Genomic DNA, 13,483 nt, shown 5'->3' with positions numbered 1-13,483 from the left:
ATAGGTATGTTCCTGGCAGAGATTATTGAGAAATATTTTGTGTCCCCCACCTTGTTCCGAGTAATCCGACTTGCCCGGATAGGTCGAATCCTGCGTCTAATCAAGGGAGCAAAGGGGATCCGCACTCTGCTTTTTGCCTTGATGATGTCTCTCCCTGCCTTGTTCAACATCGGTCTCCTGCTTTTCCTGGTCATGTTCATCTACGCCATATTTGGAATGTCCAATTTTGCCTACGTGAAGAGAGAAGTTGGCATTGATGACATGTTCAACTTTGAAACTTTTGGCAACAGCATGATCTGCCTTTTCCAAATTACCACCTCTGCTGGCTGGGATGGCTTGCTAGCCCCCATCCTGAACAGCGGGCCTCCAGATTGTGACCCTGAGATAGACCATCCAGGTAGCTCAGTCAAGGGAGACTGTGGCAACCCTTCGGTTGGGATTTTCTTCTTTGTCAGCTACATAATCATCTCATTTTTAGTTGTAGTAAACATGTACATTGCTGTCATTTTGGAGAACTTCAGCGTCGCTACCGAAGAAAGTGCTGAACCTCTGAGTGAGGATGATTTTGAGATGTTCTATGAAGTCTGGGAAAAGTTTGATCCAGATGCAACCCAATTCATAGAGTTTGCCAAACTCTCTGCTTTTGCAGCCTCTTTGGATCCTCCTCTTCTAATACCAAAACCAAACAAAGTTCAGCTTATTGCGATGGACCTGCCCATGGTGAGTGGTGATAGAATTCACTGCCTTGACATCTTATTTGCTTTCACCAAACGTGTCTTGGGTGAAAGTGATGAAATGGACGCCCTCCGTATTCAAATGGAAGACCGGTTTATGGCTGCCAACCCTTCAAAAGCCTCTTATGAACCAATCACCACCACATTGAAACGAAAACAAGAGGAAGTATCCGCTGTTATTATTCAGCGAGCCGTTAGGCGCTTCCTCTTAAGGCTAAAAGTTAAGAAAGTTTCCTGCATGTTTAATAAAGATAGAATTAAAGAAGGCAATGACACAGTTATCAAAGAAGATATGATCATTGATAAGCTAAATGAGAATTCTACCCCTGAAAAAAACGATATGACCCCCTCCACCACCTCTCCACCTTCCTACGATAGCGTTACAAAGCCCGACAAAGATAAATACGAGAAAGACAAATCAGAAAAAGAAGATAGAGGTAAAGATGTCAGGGACTATAAAAAATGAGCAAAATGAATTATTCCTGTATGATAAATTGTTTACAGCTTGAGAAAGTAAAGTATTATTTCAAAAGGACTCCTGTAGGAGGTTTATGCCAAACTGACTGTTTTTGCACACTTAAACAGACATACACACACATAAAAATATCTATAAATATATATATGTATGTATGTATATATATGTATATATATATACATACAAATGTTAGCTATATACTTAAGGTCAGTGCCTATTAACAAGATAGTGACCCCTTGTCAATTCAAATGCTGCTCTGTAAAACAGGATGGCACTTTTGACAGGCGTCTCCTGTTGGCATTCCCAGCTGACACTGCTGAAGAGGAAAGAAAAATGGCTATCCAGACTGTAGGGATCAGTAAAAGAGGTGCAAACCTAGAATTGACCTGTGTTGATCATAAAACACTCAGAAACAATAATTGTATCCGCTGTTTGCATTCCAACTGCCACACATTTGCCATATTTTTACAAAAACCCATGTTGGTGAAGTTGTCGTTTTTTTAATCCACAGGTTGTTTACTATTATATGTGACTATTTTTGTAAATGGGTTTTATGTTGTGGGGGGTGGGGAGGGGGATTCCAAGGTCAAGGGGGGGATAGGAGGACCCAGCTGTCCTGTCTGATTCTGTTGTAATGTATAGGCAGAAGTGATTTGCATGAAGGCATGCTGCACTTGTAGACCATGCATGGAAACAAATAGGACTTCTTTGCACAAGAGTTTCAAAGACTTCTGTGTTTCAGGATGGCTCCAGATTCCAAGGTGCTTAAAAATAATATAGATTTTTATGTCTCATCCTGATAATTCTTATGTGCCTGTAGGTCTCATAAAATCAACAGTTGTTCAGCTCAGATGTTTTTCCTCCCCACTCCTTCCCCTCACCTCCTCCTCCAAATGATTCCATTATGAAGGTGACGTGAACATTGACTATCGTGTACATCCATACATAGATACTTGATCATCATTCCCACTGAGTTAAGGGGCCATACTTTAGAGGAAGAGCATATATAAATTGTACTCTTAATTGTAAAATTGAGTGGAGATATGGGAAGTATCTTCTTAAGAATCCTGGAGCATCCCTGGAGCACTGTACTATCCAAAAAGGGGACGGGGGAAGTCGGACATTTGTAAGTTAGTTTTTACTTTTTCCTGCAGTATTGTTTAGCCATCTTCTGCTCTCAGCAAGGTTGACATTGTATGTGTCAATGAGATAAAGCTGTCTATGTAAATAGTTACTTTAACCCTGTGGTGCATGTTTGAGCAAAGGAATAATGACCTGTGCACAATATTTATTGCATCAAATATGTACCACAATAAGTGTAGTTCGCAAACCTTGAACAGGAAAATATGATGTATTCTGTACCATTATAAGTAGTTTGGAGGCTCTCACTGATGCATGTTGTTTATCTTGCCTTCGCTACTGTATTTTTCTTGGATTTGTTCAGAAATCTAATATGGGAAGCCATATGTTGATGGTAAAAGTGAAACAAAATTGTTCAATCAGACATCATTCCTCATTTCATCAAGCAATAGTTTGCAGCTAGTGGGGGTGGGGGTTGGGAGGGAGGGAGGGAGGGAGGGAGGGAGGGAGGGAAGCTTCTTGCTCTGCCCTGACTTCTTTTATTCTTCTCTGGAATTTTATGTGAGTGTTATACAGTGCGTAGCCAGCTGTACACTTCATATTGCAAACAGCATAATCTGTTCAGAATAACTGGTTAAACATTTTCTAAGGAAAAAATATAAATAGTGTACAAATTTCATTCAGTTTTATTTTTTGGCATTTTGTACATAAACGACAAAACTGATTTTCAGGTCGATGTCACAGAAGGTCCTTTTATTCATAGCACTTTTTAATTGAAGAATTTCACAAAGTGGAAAAATATCGAAAGAAGGGTATGGGGAGAACGTTAGGTTTCTGGGTTGCTTTTTTTTTTTTAATTAGTACTGTATTTTTGCACACATCTTAATGTGATTTTTTCCAGACTGAGTCCAAAATGCACTTGCTTCCAAATAGCTATAACTAGTAATTGAAATGTGGTGGGAAAGATTTGTTTGAAATTCTAGCACTGCCTGCATCAGCAGTTAGTCTTATTATTCAACATCCTTAATCTTTTCCAGTGTTTGTTTACATAGACTATTCTTCTTCTTATTGATTCATGCTGCACTAGAAGTCTTTTAAATATTATACGCGATTTCAACAATTATTATTCCCCCCCCCCAACACACACAAAATTAAGTAGCTAACTTGTATATTTGATCCCATCAGGACATTTTTTTGTATTCCATCCACAAAGAAAAATTAAATGTTAATTCCTCCTTTTACTGAAACTGTTGACTTTGTGTCTTGGTGAACTGCATGCAGGGAAAATGCTATTAGCATAAAGAACGGTAAGCCGCACTACAGTTGAGCCAAAAGAATAAAGACTTCTTTTTTTATTTTATTTTATTTCATGATTCTGTCATTTTTTATGTGCTTTCTGGCCTTAAATATGTGCTCATAAACTTAATAAAAATAAAAACAAATTGATGTTTCCATCGTAAATACATTTCCGGGGGCTTGTAGCATATTTGTCACTGGATTGATCCTAAACATGAATCCATTTCTCAATCCTAAAGCATAGAATAACTATATTGCCATCAACTCCAAAGAAGTAGTACCTTTGAGAATAGGTTAGTTTCACTTTTGAAAGATCAGATCCTCATGTTTCTCTCCAAGTTGGATCATACACATAGATCCACATTCTAATGTTTCATCACTTGGCTTGATGACTTTGGCAGCGATTCATGAATTGATTTCATTGGGATGGACTGTGTCTGCAGTAGTATGAAAGTCCTAGCCACATAATTTGTTGATTTATCTGTATGTTATAACATTATTGATCACTTCAGCTTGACCAAACCATAAACTGAATAAAGAAGAACAAAATTCCTGCCAGCAGTCAACTAAAGCGGGGGAAAAAAGGTCAGGAAGGAAGAACAACATATATCACACTGCAATTCTTAAAAATTACAATATTCATAAGGATCAGCAATAAGTGAAAAATATTTCAGAAAGACGATCAAAATTGTTTTGGTGGTCTTCCTCTACAATACAACCAATAGAATAGCCCTGCTGACAACTGTAAATTTGGCTGGGAAATGTTTGAGGCATGACGGTCAAACTGGGGGAAAAAAAAAGAACTTCAACTTGCAATGACAAACTGATAACATGCATATGAAAAGGAATCCAGAAATGCAAAAATATGTGTTATGTGTATGCGCACAAGCATTTATACTCTTAAATACTTTTACTATTATTCTATGTGAAATAATAGTGGGCAAAAAATCTTTCACATGACAGTAATTATTTTTTATGTATAGAGACCATATTCATATTTTCTTATTCCAGCTAGTATCTTGATTAATTTAACATTAATTAGTTAAAACAAGTTTTGCAAGATTGATTTTTTGATTGGGTATCTTCCTTAGTAGATTCTGAAATTGCTATAGATCATAATAGATATGATCTATTCTGACTTCAGCAAAGCATTTCACAGCTACCTCAGAGCATACTGATTAGCAATCTAGTTAATATAGGTGGGATGACATGACAATTAAGAGGTTAATTCCTTGAAAGTCGTACTTGGATGGTCATCAGCATTCAAGATGAAAAGGATTTCAAGACATGGTCCAACAAATATCAGTCGTGGGTCCTCTACCCATCATTAATAGCAATAGCACAGATACCACTCCTTAGTGCTTTACAGCAGCGGTCATCAACTGGTGGTCCATAGACCACTGGTGGTCCGCGAGAAAATTTTGGTGGTCCGCAGAAAAATTATTTGCATTTTTTATATTGCACTAAATTGGGTCCTCAAAACTACGGGCCCTGGGCCGTATACGTGCAATGAATGTTTGTGTTCTGCAGAGAGTCTCCCCCTTCTGGGTCTTTTTGTGTGGGTCAGAGTGGGGCAGAAATTCCGACTTGGAGTCTGCTTCATCCTGGTGTGGAACTTTGGCAAAGGCTGGAGGGAAGTGCCGCTGGTGGCAAAGAGACGGAGGGCCTTGTTCCAGTGGGACTGCATCATAGTCTGGAACTGGCTGACCATCCCAGCCCACTGAGCCTCCAGGCGCTGGCATCTGGCCTTTCACTCCTGTAGGTCTTTCCTCTGCTTGGAAAGCCTATGCTCATAGTCCTCAGTGAGGTGCTTCTGCTGAGCCTCCTTCTCAATCAGATCCAACTTGAACTGAGCCAACTGTTTTGCCAACTCTTTCTCATGCTCCAGCAACTGCTTCCTATTGGGGCCCTAAGGAGCTCAGGTGGGCAGGCGAGGAGTAGTGAGTAGAGGCTGGCAAGGCGCCCCTCAATGTGAGTGACATCGAGTTGGCCACGCCCACCCAGTCACATGACCACCTTGCCACTGCCACCCAGCCATTCATTAGGCAGATCATATTAGTGGTCCGCTGGATTTAAAATTATATATTTAGTGGTCCCTGGGGTACGAAAGGTTGGTGACCCCTGCTTTACAGCACTCACTGAGCGGTTTACAAATGTCAGCATATTGCCCCCAACAATCCGGGTCCTCATTTTACCAACCTTGGAAGGATAGAAGATTGAGTCAACTTTGAGCCGGTCAGGACCGAACTCCCGGCTGTGGGCATCATTAATTATTTGGATAAAGAAATAGAGGGAATGTTTAGCAAGTCTGCAATTGGTGCAAAAGTGGATGGGATGAACAGAAACAAACATCTTGAAAGGTTAGAAAAATAGTAATGAAATGTAATGAAGACTATTCCAAAGGGTTTTATTTAGTAAACTAAAATAAATGTGCATTGTAGAAGAACGCTTAATGCAAAATGGCATCAAGTTTGCAACTTATATTTAATATGTATAGGTTTCAAATACCATAATTTAAATAAAAACACTTGACATTGCACATCCCCTTAACCATACTGTCAGGTAGCAAGGTTTCCTATATTATCTAAACACCCATAAAAACCCAAAGGTGCTTTTTCAAAAGGCAACCGGACTTTCTTTGTTTTTCCTTCAAGATGTTTTGCTTCTCAGAAGAAGAGAACTGAAGAAGCTTCTTGGATGAGAAACGAAACACCTTCAAGGAAAAACAAAGTCCAGTTGCCTTTTGAAAAAAACACCTTAGGGAAAACCATCAACTGGATGACTGAGAATCTCCATAGAGATTCATAAAAATGTTAACAGTTCCCTTAAGGTAAACTTCTCATTACTTCATGGATAAGTCCATATAGTTTTCCCTGCTACAATATATTCTGGGATTTTCCCCTCAAATTCACAGTTCTAATCAATAGCTTAAAATCCCAGTCAAGTACTAATCACCTTGCTTAGCTTCCCAAACATGGTTGGTCAGGTGCTGCTGTTTGAAGTAAACCATCATCTGGCTACATTACCCACAATGTGAGGACTAAAATATCTGACCGGTGGTGTAAAAATAGCATACTCAAATGTTAGTCTATCATTTTTCTGAGTTAGCTTCCAAATGATAGGGTTTTTTGACAGGCCACCTCTGACTCTTTTAAAAATGTATATGGTTTATTCCATATTTAGCTGGAATGCATTAACTGCTTCCTATCTGTACGTGTTGTTAAAGCAATGAGCAATAAAGACTTTTTTTTCAGGCTTTTATCAGTGATAGAATTTGATTTTTCAGCCATACCATTAGAAGTTACATGTTGGTTTTTTCCACCACTAATAAAACCCTGAGAGAAATGTTGCATTTCTCATGTAGAAATTAACCTAAACGCATTCTCTACTGAGTTTCCTCCCTGAGAAACTGCTTTACAAAAATTAGCCAAGCATTTCTGTTCTGAGAAATATAGGCAACATTAATAGCAAACCCATTGCATTGTAACATTGGGATATGATTACTGACTTTTTGCAGTTCCTATGGTAACCATAATTTCTGATCAACCACGAATAAGGTCACATGTAATATTCTTTTCTTTGCAACGAGCAAAAAAAGTGTTGGTTGATAGGAAAATTAGGAAAGAGACTGCAATTTTCTTTTTATTATTAATTACAGCAATTTAAATATTGAGCTATGTTTCTTTTTCCAAACAGGTACACGAGTACCACAGAATATTTCAAATAAGGGTTTCAGTTCGTTACTCAAACCTTCAAACAGTTCAGAAATAATGTGATGATGATATATCCAAATTCAAATTCAACTTCAATACAGCTGAAGCTTAACTATTCCCAAATTTTTCCTCTGTATTTTTAGTGCAATTCAAAAATTCAGGTCAAATACTACTAAAAGGATACATGTACTCCAGGGGTGGGTTCCAATTTTTTTTACTACCGGTTCTGTGGGCGTGGCTTATTTTGTGGGTGTGGCTTGATGGTCATGTGACAATTCTTTAGGATTTAGCAGAGGTACCGGTCTACTCATTTGTCTTTGGAGGCACTGGTCTACCCATTTATTTTTGCAGGCACTGATCTACCCATTTATTTTTACTCATTTGTTTTCTTTTAACACTGATCAGCTGTAGGGTGGCCCTTTGAAGCCTGTGGCAAGAGTTTAAACAGTTTTTTTCCCTCTAGCTGATCAGCTGGGACTCAGGAGGCAGTAATAGATTGGGGGTGGGGCCAAATAAAAGGTAAGAATAATGCAGGGAGGCGGGGGGAGGGAGGGCAGAACCAATTCGGTAATGTCATATCATCACCACTACCGGCTCGGTGGAAACGGGCCGAACCGGGAGGAACCCACCACTGATGTACTCATTTGTGTTGAAGCTAAAATGAAATAAGAGTATTGTGGCACTATGAAGATGAGTGAAGGTCTGATGAAGTCATCTTTAATATCAGTTTTGGCTCAAGTCATCACTTGAAAGACTAGCAAGTGACGCATCGGATATGACTGTGTCTATTACATTATCATGCCTGTCTGTGTTACTTTTCAAGTGATCATTGACCAATTACTTTCAGATCTTCCCTGATCAGCTCTGCTTGCTGGCTTTTATTGCTCTATTATGGTTTATGACTCAGATCAATTCTTCGGTTGTGTAATGTCCAATGACATCAAAGCTTTGGACTACTCCATCTCCAGCCAGTCATGCTTATACAGGCCATAACTGGCACTTATGCTGCTCCCTCCCTTTCAGTTTGTTTCCTGGGTCAGAGTGGTGATAATGATGATAGCAGATATGAGGAACGTCCTTGTCCCACAAAAATCCTGTACAAATTCTATGAGCTATTGAAGAGCTTTTCCCTATGACCCAGTTGTGATGGCCCAGTTGATGAAAATAAGAGAGAGGTCTTCTTGGTGATCAAATCTAAATTGTGGCTTCTTTGCTTCAAGACAACATTTCATGTTTTGGCAGAGAGCTTCCATTTTAGACAGAGATTAGTCTTTAGGAAACATAGGTTTTATCAGTTTTATTTGTACTGCTGCATTGATATTACTTGAAACTGAAATACTTTGGTCATCTAATGAGAAGGAAGGACTCACTGGAGAAGAGCCTAATGCTGGGAAAGATTGAGGGTAAAAGAAAAAGGGGACAATAGAGAATGAGGTGGCTGGATGGAGTCACTGAAGCAGTCGGCGTGAGCTTAAATGGACTCTGGGGGATAGTAGAGGACAGGAAGGCCTAGATGTACATTATCCATGGGGTCACAATGGGTCAGACACGACTTCACAACTAACAACAACAACATTGATATTGATATTACTTAAAACTGTGTTAATTTTCTTTCTCTTTTTTTAAAAAAAATTAAATAAAAGTATTTTACTAATAGGATTGCCTATTGTCAGCCACTCTAATAAATGTTGGCACACAGCAATTTACTTTTATATCCATTTGAGCCATTAATTATTTTAGCACCCACATTACAATAATACGCTAAGGTATAAATAAACATTTACAGACAAGCCTAAAATACATTTGGACAAGAGCCTGACTATGAAATCAATCTTGGTCTAACTTATTTTTAAGGATCTTAATTTCAGTCTCAAACAACAATTTCCAGAAAATTTCCAAGACAGAAGACTACTGGAAGAGCTTTATTGGATTAGGCTAAAACTCCATTCCATCATGACTTCTCTTCTCATACAGGCATTCAAATGTTTCAAGGTAGCTCACCATCTACTGCAAGGAGCCTGGATAGCTCAGCAGACTAATGCATTGTAATTTAACTCCAGCTGTCTGCAATTAGTAAGTTTGAATCTTGCCAGGCTCAAGGTTGACTCAGCCTTCCATCCTTTCTAAGGTAGGTAAATTGAGGACTCAGTTTGTGGGGGCAATAAGCTGACTTTGTATAAATATACAAAAGTATGAAGGCTATTGCTTAACGCATTGTAAGCCGCCCTGAGTCTCCGGAGAAGGGCGGCATATAAATCAAATTTAAAAAAAAAAACTAAAATAACACTTCGCATTTACTGTGGGGAAGCTTGTCAGATACGCAAGATATAACTACCATGGCTAGTAGCCTTTAATAACCTTTAAAGCCCTCAAAAAGCCGGGCTTATCACAAACCTTTATCTTCTTTGGCATCCTACCAAATGCATTTCTTGGCAGAGCCCCACAAAATCCAGAAACAAGAGACTCAGACTGGGAAACAGGTTTAGCAACATTACTTTCCTACAAAGAGCCCAAGAGCCATTGCTGCTCTTTTAAACCTTATGGGAGGGGCCAATCATCTCCTGGCCTTACTCCCAAGTCGTCCTTTTTGCTTTAGCTGCTCTTGCCTTTTTTTTTTTTTTTAATTTGATTTATATGCCGCCCTTCTCCGGAGACTCAGGGCGGCTTACAATGCTTTAAGCAATAGCCTTCATTCTTTTGTATATTTTATACAAAGTCAGCTTATTGCCCCCACAAACTGGGTCCTCATTTCACCTACCTTAGAAAGGATGGAAGGCTGAGTCAACCTTGAGCCTTGGAGAGATTCTGGCAGCTCTGCACGTATGTGCACTAGGAACAGGCTCCTCCTGTTCCTCTGCTTCTCTGCTGTCCAACTCTGGAGGCTCCCAAGTCCGCACATCACTTCCAGATGGCCCTGGTCCCATCTCTGCCTCCAACGCAGAGTCCTTGTCTGGGCCTTCCCCAGACTCCAGGACTGGCCCATGTTCCTCCCCAGCCTCCTCACTGTCCGACTCCACTGCTAGCTCTGCAGGCTGCTGGTGGACCACAACAACGTCGAACTAAATGTAAACTATTGTAAGTTGAGAACTACCTTTTAAGATAGAACAACAAACTGGCTCTTGGCTTTGCAGGATGTTTTCATGGGGCAGGGAACATGGGCGAGCACCAAAGAAGATCTTGCCATGTTTGGAGGAGATGCAGGACAGGTAACAATGTTAATGAAAGGAATTTACCTCCTTAGAACAGTTTTGGATCCAGCCCTCTTCACGTGGTTAACCTATCATAAATTCAATAAAGGGTCAGGAGGTAAACACACACATAGCATACATTCAAAACTATATGCAGGTAAGCAGGCAGGCAGGCAGGAGACGGAACATTACATTGTTTTGAAAAGCAATTCTTTTTCCGTCTAAATTCTGAAAAATCCCGTTGGACCTACATCTGCAGCCAGATGTTTTGTGGCATTATTCTTCCTCTCGCAACGTATGCAAATCATGGACTCTCGGGGGGGGGATATAAAATACAAACCCTCTTCATGCGTGGGAGAGGGGAAAGGCATCGCTTTTAATATGCGTGCACAAAATGTTCTCTCTCCCCACCCCATCACCACTCTCCGCAACTCTGCCTTTCAGATTGGAGAGGGGGGGAAAAAAAAAAAACCTTTGCTTCTGTAAATTGAAGCTTTGGTTTCCACCCAGCGACCCACTTTATTTACATATCAATTTTAGAAACCAGCCATCTCTCTCACATAGCAACTCTGGGCTGTGGCATTCATAATCAAAAGCGATCCCGGGAGTTGCCACGTTATCATTCCCTTTTAGGGAACACCATCAGGTTTGTGACTCACCCCCCCCACCCCTGGCTATCGCTTTACCCTTAGAGCAAATCGGCAACAGAACAAAACTGTCCTTCTTTGCAAAGGTAAATCCTACCCCAAACACACACACACACACACACACACACACACACACACACACACACACACTGTACATAGAGATGAATTTTGATATTCACACCACAGATGGAATCAAAAACCTTTTCCACTAACATTTTTACTGAATAATAAAGTAATGTAAGATACAAAATACAAAGTAAATAGGAAAGCAGTGGGGTGGAAAAGGGGGGAAGGGGAGGTGAGGAAAGGTAAGAAAAAGAAGCATTGATTTCCGACTCTCGCTTACAGTAAAATAAGGCATTAACATCAAATCACAGCTTTTTGTTTTTTCATAATAATATGAACAAGCCATTTTTATAAAGATCTATCAGTCTAATCGGTAAAACCCAAAGTCAGAGTTTCATTCTTCTCCACATCAAGCACGAAGTTCAGAAGCGGTCTCCATGTGAAAACAAAGGTATTTACGTTTTTTTCTTTAATCAAAGTGGTCAGTTTTGCCATTTCAGCCAACTCCATCAACTTCTGCAACCATTTGTCCGTAGTAGGAATCGAAGCGTCCTTCCATTTTTGTGCATACAATAGTCTTGCTTCTGTCAACATATATAATAACAAAGTTCCAAATTTTTTCTCTAGTTCTTTTTCCATTAAACCCAAAAGGAAAAGTTCTGGTTTTGTTTTTATCTCCATTTCCAAGGTTTTTTGTATTAAAATATGAATCATACTCCAAACTTCCTCTTTAGGAATCAAAAACTTTTTCAAATGAAGGCGAAAATACGGGTCCCAGGATAATGTTACAGGATCCAATCTGGGTCGGTCACCAGGACCAGAGATTTAGTCTTCCGAGCTTTTGCTGGAGCCCATCTTCAGGGAACTTCTCTCTAGCCTTCTCTCTTCTAGCTATCTAGAGAGAAGTTCCCTGAAGATGGGCTCCAGCATGAATCCGAAAGCTCAGAAGACAAAAACCTTTAGTCCCTGTAACCAACTCAGATTTTCATTGATTTGTTTTGTTTTTGATATATTTTAACTTGTGGAGGGGAAAAAAATAGAACACGCTAAATAGTTTCTCTGGAGGTATGCAAAAATCATTCAGCTGAGATTGACTGCCTTGAGGGGTCCTTGGTCCTCTCTGAGCTTGGTTGTTTTTCTGCAGATGTTTCATTACCCAAACTGGGTAACATACTCAGACTAGCACTGATGATGTTACCTAGTTTGGGTAATGAAATGTTTGCAAGAAGAAAACCAAGCTCAGAAAGCACCAAGGACTCCTCATTTCAACCTTGAGCTACAAATATTCTTCTTTATTAGTGACTGTCTTGAATCTGAAGTATGCCATTTCCGTTTCAACAGTATCCTGATGTTCTGTTTCCATCCCAGAAGTTCTCAGATTGAAATGGGACCTTTTGAATTCAGGACAATTCCAATAAAGTCAGACAGCTTGTGTCAATTTCTAGACATTTAGCAGATTCCTCACTTTGGTTTTCTACTGTTTTTCAAACTATAGGTACTCCTCAACTTACAACAGTTCATTTAGTTACTGTTCAAAGTTACAACAGCACTGAAAAAAGTGACTTATGACTATTATGACTATTTTTCACACTTCACGACCGTTGCAGTATCCCCACAGTCACATGATCAAAATTTGGATGCTTGGCAACTGACTCATATTTATGACTGTTGCAATGTCCCAGGGTCATGTGATCACCTTTTGTGACTTTCCTACAAGTAAAGCCTCGGTGGTGCAGCGGAGTAAAGTGCTGTTAAGTGCTAGCACTTAGCTGCCAGCTGCCTGCAATTAATGCAAGTTCGAATCTCACCAGGCTCAAGGTTGACTCAGCCTTCCATCCTTTCGAGGTAGGTAAATTGAGGACCCAGATTGTGGGGGCAATAAGCCAGCTTTGTATAGAACAACACCGCTTGGGGGGGGCGAAAGCCCTAATAAGCAGGTATATACAAAAAAGTATGCATGCTATTGCTATAATGCATTGTAAGCCGCCCTGAGTCTATGGAGAAGGGCGGCATATAAATTGGACTAATAAATAAATAAATAAAGTCAAAGGGGAAGCTGGATTCGCTTAACAACCATGTTACTAATTTAACAACTGCAGTGATCCACTTAAAAACGGGGGCAAGAAAGGTCATAAAATGGGGCAAAGTTCACTTAATAAATGTTTCAGTTAGCAACAAAAAATTTGGGCTTAATTGTGATCGTAAGTTGAGGGTTACCTGTATTGTTTTCCAGCGATTTACAACTATTCTATTTAATCCTGCTTAAACTGACCACTAGATGTCC

At 39.7% G+C, this 13,483-nt stretch overlaps 1 protein-coding gene across 9 annotated transcripts in view; it reads left to right on the top strand.

Annotated features, from left to right (window-relative positions):
* LOC139327210 (sodium channel protein type 2 subunit alpha) overlaps positions 1-1,269 on the top strand; it is a 63,518-nt gene extending 62,249 nt beyond the window's left edge. For 5 of the 9 annotated variants that reach the window (XM_070956941.1, XM_070956947.1, XM_070956943.1 and 2 more), the window contains one exon: positions 5-1,269. In XM_070956941.1, the coding sequence (XP_070813042.1) occupies positions 5-1,200 (1,196 nt within the window). In that variant the 3' untranslated portion in view covers positions 1,201-1,269. The remainder of the gene's footprint in view (positions 1-4) is intronic. The other 4 variants (XM_070956938.1, XM_070956945.1, XM_070956939.1 and 1 more) reach the window with 1 other exon arrangement.
* Positions 1,270-13,483: the final 12,214 nt, after the last annotated feature.

Source organism: Pituophis catenifer, unplaced genomic scaffold (genome assembly GCF_029215685.1).
Source record: "Pituophis catenifer annectens isolate HBS135680 unplaced genomic scaffold, rPitCat1.0.hap2 SCAF_1, whole genome shotgun sequence".
Classification (NCBI taxonomy): domain Eukaryota; kingdom Metazoa; phylum Chordata; class Lepidosauria; order Squamata; family Colubridae; genus Pituophis; species Pituophis catenifer.
This window is presented reverse-complemented; position numbering and strand designations above follow the sequence as displayed.